General features: G+C 50.2%; 1 protein-coding gene across 3 annotated transcripts; it reads right to left on the bottom strand.

Moving 5' to 3' along the window:
• Positions 1–76: 76 nt before the first annotated feature.
• On the bottom strand, positions 77–27,626 carry MALL (mal, T cell differentiation protein like). Of its 3 annotated transcripts, none has more exons than XM_019445555.2 (5): positions 27,494–27,610; positions 26,734–26,942; positions 6,551–6,718; positions 3,759–3,881; positions 77–1,646 (listed from the first exon to the last, which is right to left on the bottom strand). In XM_019445555.2, the coding sequence occupies exons 2-5, from the start codon at positions 26,839–26,841 to the stop codon at positions 1,476–1,478; spliced, it is 570 nt and encodes a 189-aa protein (XP_019301100.2). In that variant the 5' UTR covers positions 26,842–26,942; positions 27,494–27,610; the 3' UTR covers positions 77–1,475. The 3 variants fall into 3 exon arrangements, with proteins under 3 accessions (XP_019301100.2, XP_019301109.1, XP_019301116.2); XM_019445564.2 differs by having other exon boundaries at positions 77–1,693; positions 27,494–27,600; XM_019445571.2 differs by lacking the exon at positions 6,551–6,718 and having other exon boundaries at positions 27,494–27,626.
• Positions 27,627–27,881: the final 255 nt, after the last annotated feature.

Here is a 27,881-nt window from a genome sequence, read left to right as displayed (position 1 = left end):
AGCAAGGCCGGGTGTGGAATGGATGTGTGCGATGGCGGCCGGTCCCAGCTGCTAACGTCACGAAAGTGACCATCAGTATTTTTTACTGTACAAACAGCTTTTATTTGGATACGGCTACTCAGTAAATATTGAACAGTAATCACCCCAGGCAACAAAGTGAGAGATAAATGGTGGCTTTTCAAGATATCACCGTGGTGAGAAAGGGAGTGGTCAACGATGCCGGATTTTGCAGCCAGAGAGTTCTCTTTGGTGGCTCCCTGTCCCCACCCCCCGCCCCCAGGGGCAGAAAAAAGTTGGTACAAAACTGTAAGTCCTGGAATTGGCTAAGACTAGTCCCTTTCACGTAATAATTTATTTCATGTCAAAACCATAGCAGACACATGCAGTTATGGGGCTGTGCCCGACTCGCCTGGGTCAGGAAACCCAGTGCAGAGACAGAGGACGGGGCTTGGACCCCTGCGCAGACGAAGATATGTCTGCGAGCACAGCTTTCTTCGGGAAAACACTCACTTTGAAAACAGCACCTCGATTTTATGTGTCTGTGTGCATAACGCCAGCCTTTTCTTTGAGAATGCCCCCAAATCACCAATGTCTTTGCCGCATGAGGCCCCTGCTGGCCCCAGTCAAGGGGACGCAGGGGGAACAGGTGCATGTGGAAGAACAGAGACCCTGGCATGGGGTCCTTTCCTGCCTCCTGAGATGTCCCACGAGGTGGGACAGAAGCCCACAGGAGAATCCTTGCGTGGAATGTTCTGCCTCCTTCCTTGATGGTCTTTCCTGAGGGAGAAGGTGGCTTCTAGTCCTTAGGGGTGAGTTTCTGGATCTCTGGCACAGGTGTCCTGTGGCCTGGAAGTTCTCTGACAGCCTGATTACGGGGAAATAGAAGCAGGACCAACCCTCCTTCCCCTCTGCCAGGTCTTACTGTATAACTGTAGAGTCAGTCACTTATTTCTCCCCACAAATCTACCCTCAACGTTGCTTTTATGAAGATGGGGAGGAAAGGGAAGGGGGAGTGGAGTGGGGGCTCAGTGTGGCTCGTCCTTGTCAGCTTCCCCGGTGGGGGGGGGGGGGGCAAGGAGGGCGGGTTTGGACCACAGCTCCAAAGCAAAGGCAGAGCCATGCAAACTTGCAAGGTCTGTGGATCTTCAGATCTGAAGGCACTGATAGCACCATTTTGATTTTAAGAAAACGAGACTGAACGTCCCCGTGAACCTGCTCTAGGGAACCTCACTCAGTGCTGGGGCGGAGTCCCCAAACAGGCGTGACGATGGCAGATGTGGGATTCTCAATGGCGGCGAGGGCTGCGGATATCAGTTTTCCAATAGAGCGAGGTTCTTTGTCAGATGAGACAGTTACCTTCCCAGGCAAAAGCCAAGCCAAACAGACACACAAGCAAACCACCCCCTCCCCCAGCCTTTGCATATTCACCATAATGAGTTACAACGTCCAAACAGATGCGCCAGAGTGCGATCTGGTCACTCAGCCTGAAAAGCTGGCCTGTCCATCCCATCGATGTTTTTGTTGATCTTCCGTTTACCATCCAGATGGTGGATGTTGAAAACTACTTTTGGGAGCCGATCACCCAGGTGTTCACAGGGCATTTCTCCCTTCAGCACGGCTCCCCAATTCTTCAGTGGTAATAGATGCTGAAGGCATGGAGAATGTAGAGCAGGGTGGTCATAAAGGCGAAGAACTGGCAGAAGACGAGAGGTTCCGTGTTAGTCATGGCCAGACGGCCGCCCCCACCCCTCCTGCACCTGGGTCCGGACTGGACTCCTGAGATCTCTGTAGCCTCACGAGCTTAATGGGCTCCAGGACCCTCACCTCCTCCCGCTGCCCAAGCCAGACACCAGCCTGACTCCTCCCTTCTCCCACCACCACGTCCAAAGCCATCCCCAAACTCATCTGCGCGTACTGCCTGCCTATCTCTTGGTACGCCCACTTCTCCCTTGTCTTGGCTGCCATCATCCTTCGTGCCTCAACTTGCCCACTTCTGCTCACTCTTCCCCTCTGATCTGTCCCAAGAGGAAGATGTGATCGTGTTGCTCCCCTCATGTGGTTGAGTCCTTGCTTCTCAAGATGGAGGCCATTGCCCTTGATAGGCCTTCCAGGCCCGGCTGGCCATTCCAGCTTCGCTTTGCCCCACTGTCCACTCACACCCTGTTCTCGATCCTTCCTTCGCTCATTCATTTAGCAAATACCTTTCAGGCACCTGCTATACTTCAAAAATGACAGTAGCTATAACAGCGCACAAAACATTCAAAAATTCCTATCCTCACGGCGCTCACATTTCCGTGGCAGAAGCAGAAAATAAGCAAGATAGGGGCGCCTGCGTGGCTCAGTTGGTTGAGCATCTGATTTCCGCTCGGGTCATGCTCTCGCAGTTCACGAGTTCAAGCCCCACGTCGAGCTCTGTGCTGACAGCTCAGAGCCTGGAGCCTGCTTTGGGGTCTGTGACTCCCTCTCTCTGCCCTTTCCCTGCTCACACTCTGTCTCTCTTGGTCTCTCAAAAAATAAACAAGTGTTAAAAAATAAAAAAATAAAAAAAAGAAAGAAAGAAAAGAAGCAAGCTAAACCAGTAGAGTAGCTGGTTTGGTGGGGATAAGTGCCCAGGAGAAAATAAAGCAGAGAAAATACAGGGCCCGCTGGGGAGGGGGAAAGGCAAGCCTTCCCAAAAAGGTGATATGTGAGAAAGGAGCAGAAGGAGGTGAGAGATTTGGAGCAAGGGCGTCCCTGTCGGGGTGGAGGCGAGAGCCAGGCTCTGTGTGGTCAGGGAGCAGCGAGGAGGCCAGGTTGTTGGAGCAGCTGGCCGAGAGTGAGCAGGGGAGAGAGGTCAGAGGGTGCCGAGCCAGACCGTGGAAGGGTGGTGTGCGGGCGTTGGCGTTAGTTGGGAGTTTAAGGGACTTAAAATTGTTTGAGGAAGAGGGAAAGGAGGCGGACAGGCTGGAAACACCTAGTGCTTGTCGGGCACCCCATTCTTACAATTGGGAATAACACTCCATGCCAACACCCCTTCCTCCAGCCACCGGATCCTTGCAGGAGCCCCCAGACTGACCCAGGCCTGGATCTTTCTGGTCACAGCAACCGGTCGGTGTTGGGCTCTCACCCAGCCTGGGTGTTAGGTCCTTTCTAAGAAGTGTTGGAGGCAGGATTGAGGAAAGTTAGGCCGCCAGAGGAGGAAGCTGCTGGCTGTGATCAAGCGGCCATGTGAGGGCGCCATTCCACAAAGGGAGAAAGGCAAGCAGCGCTGGCTGTCTCTGGTCCTAGTGGACCTAAGGTCTTGGGGGTCCTGCTCTTCCCACGACTGGCCGGGCCACCTGGCCCTGGGTTCTATCAGCCAACGCGTTAGCCCTGTGGACTTCTGTCATTGAAATAAAAGGACACTGGAACGGTTCAGCCACGCCGAGGAATTGGGGTTCCTTTCCACAAGCCGTGGAAATTCTTCCCATGGAAGAGAGAAATGTGCTCCGGCTTGGGTTTTAGAGAAAGGAATTCTGAGGGCAAGGCTGGGTGGGGAAGCAGAAGACGTGAGATGGCAGCTGAACTTGGGCTTGGTACCCCCTGAGCTCGTGCAGACACACACACACACACAGCACACACAGAGACACAGACGCACACAGACACATGCACACACACATCTCCTTTCCTCCAAGCCCCCTTCAGTCTGAGGCTCAGGGCCCCCCATTCCACAGCAGACAGAATTAAGCCCCCTTCGATGTGCTCCCCACCAGTGGCTCCGTGTTCTGCTCGGCACTCACCGAGGCTGCGGTGTTTATGTAGTAGTTCCTCAGGTCCGCGGTCTCAGAAACGATGGTGGCATGTGCTTGTAAGACAGCGGCACTCATGTACAGGATGCCAGTGGTGCCGTGGTACAGGCTGTCCTGGAAAGGAAGAGGAGAGGCCACGGCCACCGTCATGCGGGCACTTACGCAGGTGCACACTTCCCTCTCTGACCACACAGCCGGGCGGAGGGGGCAAACGAGACAAGCCTGCTCCTCCGGCTCCTGCTTTTTTCTTTCGCAGGGTTTCTGGTGAACAATAGCGGATTCATAAACGGCAACGGGGGCACCTGGGTGGCTCTGTCAGTTAAGCGTCCGACTTCGGCTCAGGTCATGATCTCACGATCCGTGAGTTTGAGCCCCGCCTCGGGCTCTGTCCTGACAGCTCAGAGCCTGGAGCCTGTTTCAGATTCTGTGTCTCCCTCTCTCTCTGACCCTCCCCCGTTCATGCTCTGTCTCTCTCTGTCTCAAAAGTAAGAATGAAAAAACGTTAAAAAAAAGAAAAAAAAATTTTTAAATGGTTATCAGTTCTGGAAGGAATGTTGTCACAGGCGAATTGGCATTTTGCAACCCCTAATGAGATATTCAACTCAGGAAAACTTATTAGGAGACGAAAAAAAAGTATCAGGGGAAAAGCTGATGGGTAAGCCTGTCACAGTGGAAGAGGGGCCACCCGTTGCCACATGTGATACGACTGGAACCCACTTAACGGAATGTTGTTTCCAGAAAGGTGTGAACCCATCTTCACTGCAGGGACTTGGAGGACCAAGTCACATCTCACCAGGAAGAAACAAACAGACAAACCCAAAAGGTTGGACCTTCTGTAGGACAGCTGACCCGCTTTCTTCAACAGCGTCCCTGGCAGGGAGAGCCATTGGAGGTTAAAGGTACCCAAGAACCCTCACTACCAAGTGCAACGCACGGCCCCTGGGAGGATCCTGATCGAACCGGCCAACTGTAAAAAGACATTTCAGGTGTAATCGGGTGAATCTGCATACGGTCTGGGTCTTAGATGATACCGAGGAATTATTGTTAATAACTTTATGTAAGTGTCGTAACGTAAGGAAGTTTGCATGTTTCTTTGGAGGCAGACTGAAATGTATAGAATGGAGTGACATCTTTTGGATTTGCTTTAAAATTCTTCAGGAGAAAAAAAAAAAAAAGGCTAGGAGCTGCAAGCGTGTTTAACACTTAGTAGTGTAGGAATCTGGGTTATGGTTACTTGAGGGTCCATAATATAATGGTCCCTACTTTCGTATATGTCCTAAATTGTTCAATACAGAAAGATTTTATTTTATTTTATTTTATTTTATTTTATTTTATTTTATTTTATTTTATTTTATTTTACTTTATTTTATTTTATTTTATTTTATTTTATTTTATTTTATTTTATTTTAAATGTGTATTTGTTTTTGAGAGAGAGAAAGAGATAGAGCACAAGTGAGAGAGGGGCAGAGAGAGAAGGAGACACAGAATCCGAAGCAGGCTCCAGGCTCTGAGCTGTCAGCACAGAGCCTGACGTGGGGCTTGAACTCATGAACTGTGAGATCATGACCTGAGCCGAACTTGGACATTCAGCCGACTGAGCCACCCAGGAGCCCCAAAACAAAAAAAAAATTTTAAATGGTTATCAAGATGATGTGACATGAAAACAATGTAATGACATAATATTAATGAAAGAACTGACATCCAAAATTATTGGTTCAATGTGATTATATATACATTTTACATAAAATTTGCAAGGAATATAGGAGAATGCACCCAGTGTTTGTGAGAGCACCATGGGATTGGGTGATTTTTTTTCCTACTATCATTTCCTTTAATGCTGCTCCCATGATTTCACCATAAATAAAATTTAAAGGGAAACGCGTCAGAATGTGCTTTATATAGAATATGTATATTCCTAACAAGGAAGATGATGGAGGGGAATACAATGAAAAATTTGCTGCGGCAGAGAAATGCTTTCATTCTGGCTTAATAGTAAACACAGGAAAGGGCACCGGGTGGCTCCGTCAGTTAAGCGTCCAACTCTTGATTTCAGCTCAGGTCATGATCTCACGGTTCATGAGTTCAAGCCCCACATCGGGTTCTCTGCTGTTTGTGTGGAGCCCATTTTGGATCCTCTGTCTCCCCTCTCTGCCTCTCCCCTGCCCTTTCCCTGCTCTCATATGCGCTCTACCTCTCTCTCAAAAATAAATAAACGTTAAAAAAAATAGTAAACCTGTGAAGATGAAAAAGTCTTGGATCCATAGTGACCCAGCCCTGAAAAGGCCTCTGGTCCCTGGTCTCTGCTTTTCAAATGCCATCTGAAATGATTGTAATTAGTCATTCTTCATGCCTTACTTATGTACACCGTTTTTGAAGTGGGGGGGATCCCCCTTTTTAACAGTCCTCACTTGGGGCGCCTGGGTGGCTTGGTCGGTTAAGCGTCCGACTTCGGCTCAGGTCACGATCTCGCGGTCCATGAGTTCGAGCCCTGCGTCGGGCTCTGTGCTGACAGCTCAGAGCCTGGAGCCTGTTTCAGATTCTGTGTCTCCCTCTCTCTCTGCCCCTCCCCTGTTCATGCTCTGTCTCTCTCTGTCTCAAAAATAAATAAATGTTAAAAAAAAAAATTAAAAAAAAAACAGTCCTCACCTTCTCCATGGAGCAATGAAGTCATTTACCTTCTCAGCCTTTCTCCTTCCCCACCCAGAAGGCCCTTTGTCCTCACAATACCCAGGACAGACATCAGGAGGAATCCAAGGGCTTGGGTCACCCTCTCTGGTTCTTACCAGGACTCGCCAGGACTCATATCTTTTGTAAAATCCAAACAAGTAAGACAACAGGAACATCAGGGAGATGAGAAAAGAGGTGAGTGAGACATATATCACCCATCCTTGTAGCAAGGCGTTTGCTACCTGGGTGGCAGCTACCAGCATCCAGACCCAGCACCCAAATATCTGTAAGAAAAAAAAAATAAAACAAGAACCTTCATTTGCTTGTGTCGGGCATAGTTCCCTTTGCAGGGCATCCCTCTTCTCCTCTGTCTCCGGGTTACAAGCTCTGCAGATGAAGTTAGGGGGGAAGCAAGAGGGAAATGGGGAAGGAAGGCTGGCCCCGAGCAAGAGTAGACTTTGTTAGAAAACTCAAGTGGTTAACACTGAGGTCACCAGTGGAGGGAATTGGGCAGTTTGGTTTGTGGATGTGTCTTCTTGGCCCAAACAGTGTTGACATATACAGCCGTTATATACATTTCTGAATAAGTTGCCAACATTTGAAACAGGATATTTCACAAGAAAAATTTTGATTTTAGACGTTTCTTGAGAAGTCTATAGTTCTAGCCACAGTTGAACACATTCCCAAGCCAGAGTAGGTTGAAATGAGTTGTGACTGTTTCTTTAAAAAGGACCCAGAGTCCTCAGTGGACCGCATCCCCTTCACCCCCAACTCCACGCCCTTGTGTCGCACGTTTTTTTTTTTTTTTTTCCAGCGTTTTTTATTTATTTTTGGGACAGAGAGAGACAGAGCATGAACGGGGGAGGGGCAGAGAGAGAGAGGGAGACACAGAATCGGAAACAGGCTCCAGGCTCCGAGCCATCAGCCCAGAGCCTGACGCGGGGCTCGAACTCACGGACCGCGAGATCGTGACCTGGCTGAAGTCGGACGCTTAACCGACTGCGCCACCCAGGCGCCCCATGTCGCAGGTTTTATGTTGCTCACTTTCTCTGTGGAATAGTGCTCTCCTTCTCCTGGTTCCCTTTACTCACTCACCATGCCTGCCTGGCCCTGTGTGCATTTAGCTTGGGCCCCTGGGTTATAGTATCTGACACCCTGTGGTCAGGTAGCAGTTGGGCAATACTATTCCAGTTTAATCATCTCTCAACTCTGTCCAACCTTTTATTATCCTCTTGGTGGAGAAACCAAATCTTTTCTGTGGACTCTGCCTTTGTTTGCTTTTAGCCTGGGTTTATACCCATGTTAGTGAGTCCAGGGAAAGAAATAAATGTCCACTAAACAGCATGTTCAGTTAGAGGAGAGGCCTGAGGGAAAGGGTCAACATGAGCACCAAGTAGTTTTGCTATTGGTTTGTCTCAGAGTTTCTGTGCTCCTCTCCTTCCTGGGTTCTCCTTAGAATATCCTTGTGAGCCTCCTTGGTTCTCCCTCTCCTCACTCCTGTTAAATCTATGCTTCTAAGCATCGTATAGGTTGGCAATTCCAGGTCTTCAGTCCCACACATCCACTTGCCACCGGATGTCTCTACTCAGATGTTTCATAGCAGGGGCCAGCTTTGTACTTGCAGGATCCCGGGAATGAGCGCCTTATTAAATTCTGCACCCTGAGCATCTCATTTGCCCCACCCCAGGCCTGTCTTTGCCCCCTCAAGATCCTCAAATCCAACAGTTACAAAATCTGAACTCATTGCCACGTCCTAATTCCCTCAGAACCCACTCATCTCTGCACCTTCTGAGAATGACCCTTCTGAGGGAGAGAGTGATGGGTTTGGGAATGAGTGTAACAAGTGATAGTGTTCTACTTCTCACACTGCATGGTGGGAAATTTTTTTCTTTTATAAAGCAATAAAATAATTTAAAAAAATGTGTTGGACTATGAGACCACTGGAGATTTGGAGTGATGAAGAGACAGAGCCAAGGATGGCTCCCAGATTTGAGGGATGGAGGAAGCACACCACCAGATTTAAAACTTTGCATAAAGTTACAGTAATCAGAAAGAGTTATCAGTGCAGGTAGCTCACATTTCTGCTCATCTCAGGAGATAACTCATCCCTTTCCCTAGTTCTGTTGCCTTCCACACAATTTTAGAAGCAGATTGTCAAAATCTACAGTATCTTCTGGGGCTTTGTGTTAAATTTATGGATCAATTTGGAGGAGAATTGACATCTTTACTATGATGAGTTTTCCAATCCATGAACATGGTATGCCTCTCCAATTATTGACATTTCTTTGTCTTCTTTTATCAATAGTTTGTAGTTTTTAGCATACAGATACTGTACACACTTCCTTATATTTATGCCTCAGTATTTTATTTGGGGGGAGCTATTGTAGATAGTATTGCTTTTTTTTTTTTTATTTTTTTAACGTTTATTTATTTTTGAGACAGAGAGAGACAGAGCATGAACGGGGGAGGGGCAGAGAGAGAGGGAGACACAGAATCCGAAACAGGCTCTGGGCTCTGAGCTGTCAGCACAGAGCCCGACGCAGGGCTCGAACTCACAGACTGTGAGATCATGACCTGAGCCGAAGTCGGACACTCAACCGACCGAGCCACCCAGGCGCCCCAGTATTGCTTTTTTAAAAATTTCATTTCCTGGGGCACCTGGGTGGCACAGTAAGTTAGGTTCCTGACTCTTGATTTCAGCTCACATCATGATCTTGTGGTTTGTGGGATCAAGCTCTGTGTTGGGCTCTGCACTGACAGCTGGAGCATGCTTGGGACTCTCTCTCTGTCTCTTTCTCTCTCTCTCTTTCTCTGCTTGCATTCACTCTCTTTCTCTCTCTCTCAAAATAAATAAATAAACTTAAAAAAATAAAAACTTCATTTCCCAGTTGTTCAATGTTAGTAATACAAACATGACTGTTTATTTTGTGTGTTAATATTGTATCCTGCAAGTTGCTAAATTCACTTACTCGAAGAAGTTGTTTGGTAGATTCCTTGGAATCTTCTGTGTATCTCATTAGGTTTTAATTTTTATGATTACAAATAAGATTGACCTTACGTGCATACATTTCATCTTCTGTAAAATTTTTAATTGTTTTTTATTGGTTCCAAACTTCTTATGGGTTTGTTTTTCTTACTGATTCACAGTAATTCTTTCTAATAGCGTGGATCTTGTTGGCTGTGCGAATTATTGCAAATATATTCCTCGAGCACATGTTTCACACATTTTTATGATGCCTTTTGATGAACAGAGTTCTTAATTTTAATGTAATTGAATATGCTCACCTTTTCTTTTATAGACTGTGCTTCTTTGGTCAAGTTTAACAACTCCTTCCCTACCTTGGGTCATGAAGATAGTCTTTCTGGGACCACTTTCTTCTTGCAGTACAATCATTAGTAGTATCTTTGGGAAAGGTCAGTTGGTAGTAGTCAGTTTGATTTGTCAGAAAATATTCTTATTTTTCACCCTGACAATTATTTCCTTTCCACACTTCTAAGATATTTTCTCAGTGGTTCTACATCTTTCTATATTTTCCATTATATTCCAGCTCCATTGTTGCTGCTGAGAGGGCAGCTGTCCATTGCACTGCTGTTCTCCTGTAGGAATCTGTCTTTGGTATCTGGCGGCTTTGGGAGTCTTCTGTCTTTGAAGTTCTGCAGTTTGTGTTGAAGCATGGGTATCTTTGTACTACTTTTGCTTGGCGTTAATTTCATATTCGATACCTGATAATTCCATTTCCTCAGTCTTGGTGCCTGATTCTGCAGTTTGTGGCTTCTGTTAACTTTCATTCCTGTTCATTTTTTCCCTCCTATGTTTGGTGAATTCTGGTTCTGAATGACTGTGGGAGTAGCTCACTTCTGAATGATGCTATTAGAGAACTTCTGGATTAAACAAGTCCAGTTATTTCTGTCTAGGTGAACTGAAAGATATGCAACTTTCAGTTCTCATTTTCATAACATACCCCTGGCTTCCTGGGACAAGCAGGTCTCACCTTACAAGTAAGCAAAACATAGACATGGATATGTCCACTGTCCCTGATGAGGCTTCCACTGCTGTTATTCTGGAGAGGAAAAGCACTTTTGGATTTACAGAGAATTTATGAGCCCTTAAGGAGAGAAAAGGAACAGGAATGGAGAAGCCAAAACAGATTAGGAAGGTGACCACAAACAAGGCTCTTACTGGGCTGGACAACACATTCAGAAGCTTCACCTTCACGTAAAGACCAGCTCTGGGAGCAAGTAAGCAAAACATAGACATGGATATGTCCACTGTCCCTGATGAGGCTTCCACTGCTGTTATTCTGGAGAGGAAAAGCACTTTTGGATTTACAGAGAATTTATGAGCCCTTAAGGAGAGAAAAGGAACAGGAATGGAGAAGCCAAAACAGATTAGGAAGGTGACCACAAACAAGGCTCTTACTGGGCTGGACAACACATTCAGAAGCTTCACCTTCACGTAAAGACCAGCTCTGGGAGCACATTTCCCCAGATCTCAATAGTCAGTGTCCATGTGAATGTTGCAAGTCTTAGGTTGAGCCTGGAACCACCTGTGAGTAAGTTGGTTAGCGTGTCCTGAAGAGGGGGCGTTGAAGGACAAAAGCCGCTGTCCCCCTTGAACTGGGCTCCTGCATGTTGATCTCAGTGACAGGGGTCTGCTGGTGCTTTGGGGCACCTGCTAAGCATCCTCCCCACCGAGACTTGGGAAGTGCATAAAAATTCTGGCACCCTGTCAACACCCAAACGATGCTAGCTGCTAGTGGCAATGGTGTTTGGGACTCAGTGACCGCGCCGGAGCTCGTCAAATTTTAGACTCATTTTAGACCCCGGAAGGCAGAGCATGCTGTGTGCCATTCACCGCTGTATTCCTGGTGCCCGGCACAGGCCCTAATACAAGGTGGGTGGGCATGGGGTCAAAGGTCATCCTTCAGAAGGAATCAATGATGACACTCCATGTTCATCAGGTGCTTTACAGTTGATAAGATGCATTTGCTTAGACAGCCTTGGTTAGTCTACACAGCAGTTCGAACTCCTTGGACTTTCTGAGACCAGAGAACTGCCACTTCATACCTGACACTGCTTATTGCCAGTTCGCCTCTGCCAGACCTGGGGGGTGTGCCAGAGTGCCTGAGCCCCACTGTGCCTATCAGTGCCTGCCGAGGGCCCCCCCCCTCCCCGCCATCAGAGGCTGCCCTGGGCGGACGCTGCCAGATGCACATTATTTACACATCACACTAAGTTCTCCCCACAGTGTGTGAGGTGGTGCCGTATCGGAGGGGACTGAGACCTGAGGTCACACAGGACATGGGGTAGGACAGCTCTGGATCTCTTCTGGCAACCAGAGTTTACGCCTGAGGGCAGGGGCCTCTGAGGGCTTGGGTATCTACTCAACTTGCCTGAGAATCTTCTTGAAATGGCTTTAGTGTTGCATAATCAATGTCATGAAGGGGAATGTTATTTTTTATTTCCCCACCCTCTACCTTCTGGACAGAAGAAAGGACCAGGGCCAAGGACAAACTCCGGGCGAATTTAAACCCAGTCTTTCTTACCTCGTTTCTGCCTCAAGCAGTCTAGATTGGATTCTTTATAGGTAAGCCAGTTTCGAGTATTTGTCTTTACTTTTTTTTTTCTTTTTTTTAAATCTATATTTAGCTTTCCAAATTTTCTTGGCAGGCTAAACTGCTCTCTTATTTGAACCTTCAGTTTGTATTTTCCCAAGAGCAGGAGATATTTTTAGATGTCTGGGGCTGGCCCTCACAGTGGAAGAATATTTTATCATAGTAAGATATTGTGATCGAGTGGATTTCAAGTACGACTTGGTTCAGAGTCTGTTTCTCACGAACGGACACAGATCACTCGTCTATGCAATCTGCAAAGGCTGAACCGAAATCTGAAGGGAGGCGGAGAAGTTGGACTCCGGGCATCTCATCACACCACAGAGTGAGAAAACTTTCAGAGGCACCTGGGGTTAGGTCAGGAGGATTCAGAAGGGTCTTGTTGACAATTTGATAGGACAATCTGAGCTTCAGATAAGGATAACGGCTGTGGGTTGAAATACAGCAACTAAACTGAAGTCTGTGAGTTGAAAAAATACTTTCAGAAAAGCCCCCTTTGGGGGTCATTTTGGGGGGGGGAGGATGCTTATTATTTCGGAAGGCAGCTGTGCCCATCGTTATACCCTCTCCCCCCAATGTTTATTATTGTGATTGCTGCTTAAAAAAAGGAAAAAAAGCAACAAAAAGTATGGTGTAGAGGCAAGGAGATTCTAAAATACGTGGATGCCTGGGGCTTCCCCTCTGAGTCCTGTTACTCCTGGGGTCTTTGAAAGTCCATCTGGGGACTCTGAGAAATCCCCAGGGTCTAGGTCCTGCCCCAGAGATTCCGACTGAGCCCATTGTGAAAAGTTCCCCAGGTGGTGCAGTTAGGACCTGAGAACCCTGGGAGCCTCTCTCTTTGTTTCCTGTCTGACCCACCCTGTTTATGGACGCAGCATCCTTCCTCCTGGGTTCCAATTCAAGCTCTGCCTGCTCGGCAGGTTATTTGACTCATCTGTACTTTCATGCACTTGTCCATCAAACAGAGGAGGTGGGGATCGCCTCTCTCATCGGATTCTCGTGAGAACTAGCTAAGTCTCCCCAGCACACGGTGAGCGTGCGGTACTGTTGGCCATGTTAGCCATAACCATTTGGAATGGCACAGAAGACCGAAGGGAATGTTCCCCGACAAGGAGCCAGAGGAGGGAATGTTCAGGGCCAGTCTTGCTGAGGGAGGGGAAGTTCACTTCTGGGGGAGCCGGGAGAACCACCAGCTGGGTGAGTGAGAGAACATTTAGGGGACACACATCCTTCTGAGGAGTCGATGGAAGTTTCGGTCATCTAGAAAAATGTACCTATGTACACGTACGACTTTTGTCTACAGATCTGGGGACTCGCAGACCCTCAAAGCCCACCTGCAGCTCCCAGGTTGAAATCCCTTGTCATCTCCAGGCTAAGTAACAGTGCCATCAACTGCTGTATTATTTTGACAATATCAATCGAAACATTAAATACACATATTGTTTGATCCAATAATTTCACTTTTTCGGGTCTGTCCTATAAATAATGCACAGGAACAAAATGGTGAAAGTACAAAGTTGTTTATTGGGGCCTTGCTGGTTATGGAAAAGATAAGATACATCTTAAATGTGCATCCAGAGAGGACCAATCAAAGCAATTATGTTTGCACAGCGGAACACTCAGCAGCTTTCAAAAAGAATGAAAAAATCTTTGTATGCCAAAGGGAACAAGTTCTAAGAACCGTAAAAGGCACAGACCAGCGCGCCCAGTGTGCTATGATTTTTGTAGAAAAAGAAGAAAATGTATGTGTGCGTGTAGGTGCATTTGTTTGCAGATGCACAGAATGTTTCTGGAACGAGACCCAATAAACCAACCAGTGCCCCAGGCTCCCAGGAGAACTACTTGACAGGGTGTTGAATGTTTAAACTAATTAAAAAAAAATTTTATATTTACAAAGCAAGAAAGAAAACCCTGTGCCAGATGATGGAGGCTGGCTTCAAAGGTCAAGACTTTTGAATGGGAGAGACCGGAGAATCACCTGTTCTTTGGGGAGGATGAATCCGTCCACCCAAATAGAGCAGGTGGGACCTGAGGCCCCTGATGGGCAGAGCAGGTGAACTTCATGCATGGAGAGGTTCTGAAGACAGACACCGCCCTGGAGATGACCCCATGTGAACGGCAAAGGAGGAGTCGAAAGGATGCACGGTCTCAGATTGCACGGGCCGGGACTCCGGGATGAGGCGGGAGGTGTGGGCTCGGGCGGGGCAGGTCAGGGGGTGAGAGCCAGGGAGGAGCACTGGGGCGATACCCTGCTGGCAGGTTTTTCTGCATAGCTGGGCAGTAGCTCAGCGTGGTGGGTCTCACCACCAGCACCGCATTCCTTTGCTTACCGCTTGTCTTAATTTTCATGAAGCACTGCCTCTCTTTCCCTTCCCTGGGACTTGGGGGAACGCAGGCTCCACCACAAAGCCTCAGAAACTTCAGGCCGGGAGGACAAGGCCCACATGAAGACAGTGAGGCCCAGGAGGGAACGGTGCCAAGCGAGCTGGGGGCTCCTGGTCCCACTGATGGCCCCTCTCCCCTCCCCCTTCCCTGTCCTAATCTTTTGTCTCTATGAATTCGGCTCCTCTGAGGACATCATGTGAGTGGAATCATACAGGATTTGCCTTTTGGCGACTGGCTCATTTCACGGAGCATAATGGCCTCACGGTTAATCCCTGTTGCGGCCTGTGTCAGACTTTCCTTCCTTTTTAACGACCGAATAATAGGCCATAACACGAACACACCACATACATAGTTTGCGCATCCATTCCTCCAGTGATGGGATGCTTGGACTGTCACGAAAGGTGCCGGTGTGTGCAACTATCTGATGCACGTTCTTTAAAAGGGAAAAAATAAGACGAAACTCATCCTGGGGCTGTGCTTTGGACCCCGTAATTCTGGTGCAAAATCCTCCTTCAGACAGACCCACTGTGTTTGTGCTGGAGCACGTGTCCGTCCCTGGGTGGGGGTGGGGGGGTGGGGGGGTGATATTAACTCAAAATGCCTTCACTCCAGGGCGATTGTAATGACTCGAACCCAAACCACGTGGCAGGAAGGAGAGCTGTTACTATTTTTCAACCCTAAGATTTTTTTTTTTTTCAACGTTTTTTATTTTATTTTTGGGACAGAGAGAGACAGAGCATGAACGGGGGAGGGGCAGAGAGAGAGAGGGAGACACAGAATCGGAAGCAGGCTCCAGGCTCCGAGCCATCAGCCCAGAGCCTGACGCGGGGCTCGAACTCACGGACCGCGAGATCGTGACCTGGCTGAAGTCGGACGCTTAACCGACTGCGCCACCCAGGCGCCCCTCAACCCTAAGATTTTTTAAAACTGATTGTAAAAAATGATGTTAACAGCAAAGGAATTTTTTGGTATATTAGGTCCCCTTCCAGCCCTAGTGCTCGCGCATACGTATTTTCTATAAAGCTGGAAATCGTGATGGACATGCATTTTGTATTCTCCTTTATATATTTTTGGATTTTGCTACGTGGCTTGATACTAAAATTGATTCTTGGTACGCAAGCTCGTTCTATTCAGTTGGCCTGAGCACTGAATCTGTGAACACGGGGTCATTTGCTCCCAGGGGAAGTAGGCATTAGGTTCCTGCAAAATCTCTGGTCACGGTATTTTCATCAACTGATCAACACGTACCTTTATTTGAGGTGCTTCAACGCATAGCTTTATGTTAGGTGTGTGTGTAAAGACCCCTTATTTAATATATGCTCTTGAGTCGTTAACACTGAACTCTTGGCCAACAGCACTACAAGCCTGTCGAGCACGTTATTGTCTATGAAAGGCAACTCACGGGGTTCTCGTGCTGAAACCCTAAACAGCACTTCAGCACGAACCGAGGGGCTATTTTAAACAGCAAAATCACCAACGAGAAGCGCAAAAATGTGAAAGATGTGCCCCCAGACAGACTTTGGAAAGCACTCTTGTTTACAGGATGAGAGCTGAGACAAGAAGGCACAGGGTAGCGTCTTGCTCGGCCTCAGCTGGGAACATGCACCTCAGACAACCCAAAAGTTTTGCTGCTCTGTACGGGCCCGCCAATAACCACGAGAGTGCTGTGAGTATTGTTTAGCGACTGCGAATAAATTGTCGCGACTACATACGTTTGCAAAGAGAGAATCCAGTAATGACAACTGACTGCACTTTTCAATGCCACAATTACACTCCATCAAGCTGAAAAATGTCACTTACTCAATGAGGCCCCTGTGCCTGCACATTGGATGTCTCCAGCTTTTCCCGTTACAGACAATGACACAGGAAATAGCGTTACAGAGATGGTTGCCTTCGTTTAACTTGTATCTTTGAATTTCCCAACTGGGCTTACTGGTAGGAGGCGTGGGCAGGGAGGCGTGACTTTCCACCATTCACTAGGCTCATCGCAGGCCCAGGCTGGGACATTTGTGTGACCGAGTCTGGCCCTTCCAGGGGGAAGACACCAGGGGACTCCCAGGAAGGGGTTCTTCCTGCCTAAGGAGACCAAGATGAGACCGTTTCCGTTCTTGCTCTGGCCATTGCTGTGTCTGGTATCAGGCCTGGAGCTATGAAACGGAAGAGGACAGAGGTGGAGGGAAACGGCTTGGGCCCTGGCGACGCAGCTATGCTGCGAAAGAATCAGCCCAGAGGTACAGCTGGCCGAGACTTCCCAGAACGTGACATAGTCCGTTCCCTTCTGCTCAAGCCAGTCTGAGCTGGCGACAGCCCTTGGCACGGCATGCCGAGGACCAGCTGGGATGCCTGGGACCCCACCCCCCTCTTAGAACACCCTGCTGCTCCCCGTGACCCGCAGACCAAACTCGGGCCATGGCCCTGCAAGCCCAGCCTGCCTGACTCTCCCCGCTCTGCGTCAGTCTCGCTGAGCCTCCGTCAGTGCCCCCAGCCCTGGGGCTTCCAAATGTGGGCTGAGATTCATGGTGAAAACCACTTAGTTCGTCGCCAACAACATTAAAAAACTAAGTAGGCTGGACTAGCAAGCAGGAGTACGTTACCCATGGGAAAGGGAAACAGTGTCCTGAATCTGTTGTTTCATTGCACACACATACACCACACATGCACACCTGCACACACGTGTACCGGGTTGCCACGAAAACATCTCTCTTCTGTGGGCCCCAGTCGGTGTGGGGGAAACCTTTGCTCTAGAATGCCTTCCTTCCTCTAGCCAAGGACCTCTGCCTGTGCTGGTGCGCACCCCCTTCCACAGTCCTTTCCTCCACAGCACTGTCTGGGGCAGACACTCTTGACATTGGGTCCATAGCACGGCTGCCATAGCAGGAGCCCATCGGGGACCTGAGGGCCACACTGGGGCCCATATGGGCCGCGTGAGCCTGGGAGAGGAAGGGAGCAGGAACGAAACTTGACAGGAGCCCTGGGTGGGACAGGTGGGAGGGGTCCTGGAGTGTCCCACATCTGCAGTGACTAGAACTCAGTGTGGACGAGCCAGGGCAGACACAGCTGGGTGACGCTGGCCTCCTCTAGGCTGCCTCGGGGAGCCGGGCGCTCCTGGGCGGTCCTCACCCAGCTCGGAGACCCTCGTGCCCACGTGGGTGCTGCCTACAGCCCATGGGGCAGCTCCCGTGCTTGAGTCAGTGGCTGCCAGCCTGTGAAGCTTCTGAGCAAGAATCGTTACCTCCTTCGTACGGAGAGGGGGGGGGGGGCGGGGAGGAAACCGGTTCTGGGAGGCCAAGCGACTTTCCCAAAGTTACTCATGGGAGCGCGCCAGGCCTGGACTGGAATCCAGGACCCGCACACAGCTAGCATTGTATGGAAGTTCAACGCTCCATAATTTAACCTAGGACACTTCCAAACACTGAGTCACTACATCCTGATTCACAGAGGGCGAGTTTTCTCTGTGGCTTTAAGGTTAGCAGGAAATTGTGGCCCAGGCCCCTTGGCCTCCGGTGAGGGCCCACGTCTTATCCGGTCCACTCCAGGAACAATAGTGCCGGCCAGAGCTCCAGCTACCACCGTTCCAGGCAGAACAAATCATATAAGGAGGCCTTGGTACCCATAAGGCAAAGGCGGGGCTGGCCGCTGGCTGGGGAAAGTCTGTGCCTACCTTGGGGTGTGTGCCTGGGAGGGGCAGGATGCCGCCGCAGGGGGAGGGGCTGGTGAGTCAGCGGGGCCTCCTCCGCTTTCCTCCCCTCCCTCCTGGCTTCCTCCCCCAGGGCCACTGCACCCCCCCACTGACCCAGCTTTTTATTGACCGAGCAGTACAGATTTTCATAAAGTAGGGTAATAAAACCATTCTTACCCATCCAAAGTCTAAAGAGCTTTTCCTTCTTGTCTCTTTTAAAAAAACAAAACAAAACGAAAACACTACGCACTTTTAGGGCAAAAATGTTTTTTACCCTCCCTTTTTAAAACTTTTTTTAACCTTAGAAAAGTTAGAAAGTACAGAAAAGATGTAAATGCAGATAAATGCATCCCGCTCCCCAAGGTGGCCTGGTGGACAGGCTTCCTCCAACCTCGGTCTCTTTCTCTTTGGCTCCCACTATGGTTATCAAGCTCACGTCCCTTCGCGTGTTACCAGAAAGTCACCAGACGAGCCCAGGAGTCGGGCTCAGGGGAGGTTCTCCACCTGAGCCCACAGATGTTTTGTGTCCAAGATGGCCGTGATCCTGTTCTTTGTCAGGCACTGAGGACCCGTAGTGATATCACTATTCACTCTAGTCCTGGTTGACTCCTGCTCAGCTCCCCCTCCCCCACCTGTCTATGACCAGACCTTTGAGGGCAGGGACCAGACCAGGGTCACCTCCTCCAGGAAGCCACTCTTGACTGCCAAGTCCCGAGTGCATCAAGAGGAGTGACCTCCCTCATGGTTATTTTCTCTCTCCACTGCCTCCTCCCCAGGCCCCGAGCTCTTGGATACAGGACTCGGCCCTGTGGTTTTTGTGTCCCCAGTGTAGGGCACGGAGCCTGGCACAAAGCAGGCTGTACATGCTGCCGAGTTGAGGAGGAGACAGGAGGCGGGTTGCTGGACCCTCCACTCCCTAGCTGCTCAGTCTCATCTCCCTGGGCCTGATTACCATGCAAGTGGTACCAGCCGACACCTTCTGGGCCTGCCACTCTGGCCCAACCACAGACTGGCATTTCTGCCAGAGCCGGGACAGAATGGGGACAAACACCCATTTGTTTCATCCCCACCCATTTCCTGCTCCATTACTTCACAGGCCCTAGAAATTCTCCAGGTCCGGAGCGTCCTCCCTCAGAGAGCAGAGGGGCTTCCCTGGGATGCTTTCCTACCCCTGCTGCTTGCACCCCCCCACCCCCACCCCACCCCCCCACCCCTGGGCACATAGGAAGGACTATATAAAAATGTGTGTCAGAGAGGACGATGTTCAAATAGACGTACCACCCCCCTCCCACATCCATCCAGCATCACCTGGGCAGAGAGAAGGTCCAGATGGGCATGGGGGGTGGGATGGGCTGTGACCAGCTTGGAAAGCAGAAAAGGCCAAGCTCAGAGATTCCCTCCAAGGGGAGGAGCTGAGTTGGGCTTTTTTGATACAGGTCAGAAGACTCTGGGGACCCCTGTGATATCTGGCCCTCCTCTCAGACCCACCTTGGACCTTCTAGGTATAGCTTGAGGTGGGAGGGTGGGGTCTGTGTCTCAAAGGCTGTGGGAACCTGAGTTATGGGTTGGCTCTGTTGCAAGCCCTGCGTCGGCCCCAAGCAGACATCTATTCTGGCCGAGATGGGGAAGATCTGACCATGTGGTGACATCTGAGAGGCAGGGCTGGTTGGCAGGTATGGGACGAGGCAAAGGAGGGTCTGGCAGAGATGAGAGGGGTAAAGGCCAGGGAAGCCTGGTGTGGGCCCCCCCCCCCCCCACTTGGGCCCACTTCCTGCCACTTGCCAATCTGGACAACATTCCAGAAACCTCTTCTGCCTCCCACAGATCAGCTGTGCCCCAGGGGAAAGTTCTCTAGGCAAAGAGCTCCTGGAAGGGCGCTGGCAGCAGGTGGGGCACTTCTCATTGACGAGACTTCTTATCTGGGGTTCCCTGTGTTCCAGCAGGTCAGAATGTGCCCTGCTACTCTCTGCAAGAGGACCCAGTTATTTCCTTCAAAACACCTACTAGTTAAGGGAAATCGTCCTTGTGGGCTGATCTTCCAGCGGCAGCTTGGAGCCTGTCTTGTCTGAACTGAGACTGGCCACCAGTTCAGGGATGGCCAGACGGTCGGGGGAAGTCCAGACTTGGGCAGGAGGGCGTGTGCAGACGTGGACCATACCGGTTAGTTCCAAGGGTCTCTCAGCTCAAGCCCGCCCTTGTGTGGTCTGCTCTGTGATGTGGGTTGGAACTCTGCAGGCCACAATTCCCAGCCCCCTTAGAAGTTGGAGTTTTGCTAGGTTCTGGCATTGGTGGGGGCCTGGAGGGGGCCTGGGATGGGAGGAGGGTGGTGGGGGCTTCCTGTTGGCTGGTCTGGGTCCTGTCACTGTCACTCTGGCAGCAGCAGCAGCCGTTGGCTCCGACCCCAAGGTCCCCGTGCCCCTCCTCAGAGGCCTGAGAACCAGCCGGGCCGGTTTTCCTCTGGATGTCCGAGCACTGGCTACCCTCTCCGGACTCCAGCCACTCCGGGTGCTTATTTCTGGCGGCCTCAGCATCTCCTTTCTACTCTTTCAGCTTTTCAACAACGGCATAAACAAGTCCCTGTGTCGAATCCCCTCTGTGTGCAGTACCCACTGTGGTTTCTGCTTCTTCCTGCACCCTGACAGCCGAGCTCCATTTATGGATCTCCTTGGCTAATCTCCCTTTGCCCCATTAGGCATCAAACTCCAGAAGGCAGGGGTCATGTCTTTCTTCGTCATCTTTATATCCCCATGCTTGGCACAGAGTAGGCGCTCAATAAATACTTGTTGAGTGACTACGTGGCATTGAGGTATGGCAGTCCCCTCTTTTCTTACAGCCTGATGGCATGTATTTGTTAACTGCCTGGTCACAGGAAGTCCTAGTCTGAACAAGCGAACATCTAATCCCTCAATCCAAACCGTTCAAGAATGCCAAGCCCCTGCCTTGAGTCAGCGTATCCTAAAGGCTAGCTAGCTCCTGGAGCCTTTGGCAATGGGGGGCTGTGCACCCTGGCTTTTCTCTCTTTCCTATCTTGGGAAATACCCTTTGTTAATAACCTTCTTAGCAGTGGTAGCATCTCAATAAATAGCTGTTGGTTCACAGCTGGAAGTTTCTCACAAGAGACCCATACTTTCTACTAAGAGGTCCGGATGACAAACAATAATAAAACACGTGCGTTCACATTTCTGGAGCGGTTGCAACGTGGTATTGTCTTCTGGGAATGTCCTTACTGAGACCCCAGGGCTGTCTTACGAGATCTTTGCTGTTACTTTCTCCATTGTTGAGGCTCAGAGTGGTTAAGTAATCTGCCCAGGGTCTCACAGCAATTAAGTAGCACAGCCAGGCTCTCCACCTGGTTCTGAATGACTCTATTTTACTGAACCTGAACACACTGGGGGCCTCCAGAATAAGGGTGGGACTGGTGCAGGGAGGCTAAAGCGGGTCTAAACAACTCGGGGAGGTTGACATCGACCGCTTCCCAGATTGCCCCTCCTGTCCTTCCCTCCCAGGGCCTGGCTCTTTCCCAGCCCCACTCTGTAATCCTCCTTCCCTGTTCCATGTTGTCCCTTGCAGGGGGCCTCCTGGGGCATTATGGTGGGAATCAGTGGCACCCTGGGCATGGAGGTGGTTAGTCCCCTCATCCTGCAGAGGAGCGGGTAGGGGGAGGCCAAATGAGGGTGAGGCAGGGGGTGAAGGGAGGGACAGAAGCAACAAGGACGAAATAAAATGGGCAAACTGAGCTTACTTTTGAGTAAACACTCCCCACAGTATGGAGAATTGAAAGGGAAGCACAGAAAAACAAGGGAAAGGATTTCTCCCTTTGAAAACCCAGCTTTAAGGGGATGTCACGACAGAGGGGAGGGCACCTGCCCTGAGCCAGGCCTGATGTGAGCCCTGACTCCTTCTCTCAGCCTCCGCAGTAACTTCAGTCGGCACAGGTGCCCAGAAACCGCTTGAGGGCCAGCAGGTTTTTGGACAGGCTTTTACATATAAACAGAGTAAAAGAAGAGGCAGGCTGAAATTACGGTAAAGCTGGGGATTGCGTTTAAGCAAGACATAAAGGTGACCTTTCTCAGCTGGAAGATTCTGGAATGAGCTTCTAGGGGTATCACAGTGTTTCCCTCTGGCCACAGTGCAAGCGAATTACGAAGCTGAACACATCAAACACCAGTGTGTCCGAATTGTTTCATCTTTTAACTGGCTGACTCCAGAAATCTTCTTAGCTGTTTCTTTTTTAATTAGTTAAACATCGAATCAATTAAGTTAACTAGTGAAAGGTTTAAAATCAAAAGACTTCCTTGGACTCTGTTTCATAGAACACTCCCTGGGTCACAGTCGCCTGGGTCAGCTCTTGGGATCCCCCTGTCATCTTGTAAAAAAGATGAGTCAACTCACACCGGGCAGGTAATCAGGTAATCAGCGCCTCCCCCCCACCCGCCCCCAACTATGTGCACGCTGAAGAGGTGGGCCTGGGTCATCAGGAGCTGGGGGGTGTGGTGCTGTGAGTCACCTGGTCGCCAGCCTGCCCCGCTTGGGCACCAGCCGGCTCACACACTCTCTGAACGAAAGCCGGATGGAATACACCACGTCTGTTCTCACCTTAAAATGCACTGATTCGCCCTCGAAGATCACATTTTGAAATTAACATCGTTTTCACATGGGAAATCTGAATTCAACGGCAAACCAAACAAAACATGAATTTTAAAGTTAAAATCTAAAAAAAAAAAAAAAAAGTCTCCTCCGTCGCTGGTGGGGACGTAAAATGGTACAGGCACTCTGGAAAAACAGTTTGTCAGTTTCTTAACAGGAAGTAGGCATACACTCATGATACGACCCAACAGTCACACTCGGGCATTCTCCCAGGGAGGTAAAAACAACATCCACACTAAAGCCTGCATGCGAACGTTCACACAGCTTTATTTAGAATAGCTAAACACTGTAAGTAAGCGACTAAAATGTTTCTCAATGGGTCCATGGTTAAAGAAACCACGGCATGTCCCTGCCCTGGAACACTAGGAGCAATCACAGGAAGGAACTGTTGGCACACCCCCCACAACTTGGGTGCCCCTCAGGAGGGTTCTGAGGCATGGAAGAGGCCAATCTGTAAAGGCCACATGCTCTATGGCTCCATTTATTTATATAACTTACTTGAAATGACAAAATTATAGCGATGGAATTAATGGTTTCCGGGGGTTCTGGGGGGACGGTGAGGGAGGACAGGGTGGGTTGGGGGGACTATAAAAAGCAAGCAGGAGGAAGATCTCTGTGGTGATGGAACAGTTTTGTGTCTTGACTGCGGTGCTGACATGAATCTACACGCATGAGAAGACGGCACAGAAGTGTGGACATATTTTACCAACGTCATTTACCTGGTTTTGATGGGACCAGTGTTATAAAAGATGTAATCACCGGCGGGGGGCGGGGGCGCGTAGGGAGCTGGGGGAGACCTCTCTGAGCTATATCTGTAACTGCCTATGAATCTCTAACTACTGCAAAATACATGTTTTTCAAATGTGCATTTTAATGTTAAAGAGTGTAAGATAAAGCAACTTAGGCAAAGACCTGTAAAAGCAGTCTCTGGGTGCAGAGCTGGTAGGGAACATGGAAAATTCTCTTGGAATCTATGCCACCCTAGTTTGTCATTGTCATGACTGCAAAAGAGCCCGACTGCTTGCTGCTGGCAGCCGGGGTGGCAGGGGGGCCTCAGGGGAGCCGAGGGGAAGAGCTCAGGGCCTCATTGGAGCTCCTCCTTAGTTCTGTTCTCCTTGTATTTTGAGCCCCTCATTCCCATGGAAAGGCCCTGGGCACAGACCCTGCTCTCCAGATGTCACAGTGGGTGTTTAGGAAACCACCACCACCTCCACTCTGGGCCACCCCCACCACGGACTACATCTGTATCTGGGTATGGATTTCACTTGCTCTGCCCCTTTTTGCTGGCCTGAGCTCCTGGTTTTAGAATGCACCCTCTGGACTCATGTCCTTAGAAAAACACATGTGTGTCTACGATGCCTCAAGCCCCCAGACTGAGAATCTGCTGGGACTCCAAGGCCTGGTGCTCTGGTGTCAGCCCCAGTGTGTGGCAGTGGGCAGCATGCCCAGGTGACCGGGGACAGAGGCGTTTCTGCTAGGCTGATCTCGCCCTCCTCTCCAGCCCAGCACGTGTTCTGCTCAATGGGATCAGAACCAACCGACCAACTTGACCTTCTCCGTCCTCTCCCATTTACCTCCCCATCCCTGGCCCACTATGAGGCAAGCACACTTGATTCTGTAGTTCATGCTTGGAATGCTCATTTAAGGAAGAGGCAGGTGCAGAATAGCATGTACAGAATAACCCCATTAAATCCATATTTATGCGTGTATATATATATATACATGTATATATGCGTGTATATATACATACACGCATACATATATATGCGCATACATATATATGCGTGTATATATATACACGCATAAATATGAATTATATTTATTTCTGCATTTTCTAAGTATTCCCACGATGAATAAGGATCACTTGTGAATTAAAACTAAAGTTGTCATGCAGAAACATCAGACAAGGCCGAATGAAAGGACATTCACAAAGTAACTGATCAGCACTCTTCAAAAGTGTCAAGACAAAGACAGAAGGAGACAAAGGAGATCAGATAAGCAAATGCAATGCGGGATTCTGGACTGGATCCTGGACCAGAGAAATGACATGGGTGGGGAAATCAGCACAATTTGAATGAGGTTTATTAGAACCGTTGAGCAACGAAAGTATCAGTGCTAATTTCCTGATTTTGATGGTTAAATTAGGTAAGATGTGGACCTTAAGGGAAGCTGAGTAAAGAGTATATGGGAACTCTCTGTACTGTTCACGCAGCTTTGCGGTAAGTCTAAAGTTACTTCAACAGAAAAATAAATGAAAAAAAAAATCAAGCCAATGACGATATCTCACCCCCTAAGATACTTAAGACCCCAGAGACCAGCATAAGGAGCCCAGCATCATGGGGTTGGGTCCATGAGAGGCCCCTCTCACTATCACTTTCCCCTGGGTTTCTCCCTAGTTCTGTAAGCCCTGTCCCTCCAGCCTCCTGCCTTGCTGGTCTCTCCTGGACTCCAAGCCTTTTTCCTTTTCTTGGCCGCCAGCCTGGAAATCCAGCCTGTCTTTTGAGATCCAACACCAAAACCGCCTCCTGAGTGGTATGCCTGGCCCCTTCCCCGGCTTGACAAGGTCAGATGGTCTCTCATGCTGGTGTCCCAGCCCAGGACAGTCACGGCCTCAAGCATAGTCTGACTGTGGAGAAGTGCTCGTGAGTCTCCCTCCTGCAGACAGGGAACCTGGGAAGGCGGGCCCTGTACCAGGGGCTTGCAAGATTGACATAAATCATGCTCTCAGTATGCAGTGGTGGACTAACCAGGATCCTGGCAGTTCATGTGGTTGTTCTGAGGTGAGGAACACGCCTGGGTCCGGGCACAGAGAACTTTCAGGAGCACTAAGATGTCATCAGTCTGGCAGGATGCCCATACGTATGTCCCCCGGGGTTCAGGCCTGGCAGAAACCTGCCTCTTGGGTGGGGCCTCAGCTGGAGCCACCCAAATGCTGGGCCTGCCCTGCCTGCCCTCCCTTTCTTGGTGCCATCAATGGGCGCGCTTTAATGAGTTTGCCACGGGGTCACTCGATCAGGCCCAGCTTTCGGGCAGATGACACGAGAGGGCTGGTCAGGTCCTGGTCAGGTCCGACTGAAAGCCGGAACCACTTTCTACCTTTCCCTCCCTGGCCTGGGGCCAGCACTGCCAAATTTAGAGCTGGTGAGAAAATATCACCCATAAGCTAGATATTTCACAAGGTGTTTGGAAAAAACGAAACAAACTCCTTTGCCCTGAATTATTCACTAGACTTTAGTGTCCCCACAAGTAGAAAGGGGACGGTGACAGCCGGCTCAGAGAGGACTGGAGTTTGACTGACACTGTATGCAGAGTTCTGCAGACTGGAACACGCGAGCCCCCCCCCCCCCCCCAGCCTGCCCCCCGCAGGGATCAGGGCCACCATTCAGCTGTAGGGCACCTCAGAGAGTAAGTTACGCAGTGACACGTTCTAGTGTGTGACCAGGGCGTCTCACACAACTGTTTTATGGCAGATGTTGTCAAAAGCTACCTCCTGAGCAGAGTCTACAAGTCCAAGTTCAAAGTCAGCTGACAAGACAATTAAGAAAATACGGGAAGACCTTCTCTCAGAAGGAAACAGTTCCCCCATTTTGAACTTTAGAAAAGCCGAAACAAGCAAGGAATTGTTGAAAAGAAACCATATAAAAATCCATTTCCAACACCTTCCTGAGGACCCAGGATATTTAAGCAGCATCCTCCCCCTGCTCTTCCCCCCACCCCAGCCCCTCCAATCACCAAGTGGCCTGCTTGTCACCCGTGGTGGGTTTGTTTTGGAAGGAGGAAACCCACCCATACTGCAGAAGCCAGAGGAGCAGAGGGAGGGATTAGGGACGTTTGGGCTGAGTCTGAGTCGTGCGGGAGATCGGAGACCACATCAACTCTGGCCCGGGTTCCCCTTCTCCAGGGAGTGCTCTGTAGCCACCGGCCAGCTTCTCCCAGGCCCTCCCCTTCTGCAGGTGGCCCACGAGGCAACACTCACCAGCTCCGGCAAGAAGAAGGCGTAGGGGATGGTGAGGAACAGCGAGACCCCCAGGGGCACGTCGGGCGGGGAGTAGCTGGTGGCGGGCGGCGGGTCCGGGGAGGCCATCTCTCGCCCAATGCCTGGTGCCCTTGGCTCCGCAGCAGCTCGCCGGCTCCGGCGGGCCCGTCAAATATCACCTCCTGCCCGACACACCCATCGGACGTCGCCTGGGAGGGAGAGAAAAAAAAAAAAAACGTTCCAGCCGAGCAGGTCCTTCCACTCCCTCCGGCCAAAAGACTCCTCGGTGAAATGCGAATGCGGATTCGGATTTGCATCAGATGGGCCTTGGCCCGCTGGGGCACAGCCGCGGGGCACATTGAGGCAAGGAGGGCGGGAGTCTCTTTTCTTCCTAAGGAATTTTTGAATCCTGGAGCATATTACTGCAGGGGGTGCCAGCTACAGCCACCACGTCTCAACCCTCAATACAGGCCAAGGCAACTCGCCACGACAAAGACTGTTTGTTGAGGACCTACTATGAGCTGAGCTGAGCTAAGCAATCTGTAGGCAACTCTGGCCCTTCTCACAGCGGTGCACAGGGTTATTTCATAGCTTTCCCAAGTAAGGACACTGAGAATCTGTTAGGTCAAGTTAAGGTCACAGAGCTGGTCACTGACAATGCTGGGTCTTATATCCATCTGGCCCTGTTGCCTGGGTCCCTCCCTCCCCACTCCTGGGGGCCACCCTCCATCTCAGACAGAGGGAGAGGAGCCACACTCACTTCCAGCTGTGGTCCCCAGAGACTTGGCGGTTCCTCACCACCCTCCCGTCCTCTCTGCTCACACAGCGGATGGAAGACTTCTCCCTCTCTAGAAGAAGTCCGCCCCAGCAGGAGAAGGGCTCAGTGGGCTGGGTGCTGCTGCCTCCCTCCTTCCCTGCAGCGGCCCCCAGCCGGTGTCGCCAGGAGCTGGGCTTGGGGCCAGGCAGTTCCTTCCTGCCTTCCGCCCACCCGCTGGCCGATCAGAGGGGCCGTGACCCAGTGGCCAAGCCGCTCCTTTCGCTTTAAAGATAGGTCCTGGGGGCTGGAGTCCTTTTCTTCTCCACCTTAGAGTTGACCACCTGCAGGAAGGCCAGCAACCCCAGAGTCTGCTTGGGGTGCTTGGGGTTGG

Source organism: Panthera pardus, unplaced genomic scaffold, assembly GCF_024362965.1.
Source record: "Panthera pardus isolate Hobbes unplaced genomic scaffold, ASM2436296v1 HiC_scaffold_26, whole genome shotgun sequence".
NCBI lineage: Eukaryota > Metazoa > Chordata > Mammalia > Carnivora > Felidae > Panthera > Panthera pardus.
Note: the sequence above shows the minus strand (reverse complement) of the source record. Positions and strands in the feature narration are given on the sequence as shown.

Excerpts from the sequence above, each read along its gene's own strand:
- MALL (XM_019445555.2), bottom strand. The coding sequence starts at position 26,841 with ATGGCCTCCCCGGACCCGCCGCCCGCCACCAGCTACTCCCCGCCCGAC. Across the intron at positions 6,719-26,733 it reads CCTTCTTCTTGCCGGAGCTG|ATATTTGGGTGCTGGGTCTG; the intron begins GTGAGTGTTGCC and ends TTTTTCTTACAG. Across the intron at positions 3,882-6,550 it reads ATGAGTCCTGGCGAGTCCTG|GACAGCCTGTACCACGGCAC; the intron begins GTAAGAACCAGA and ends CTTCCTTTCCAG.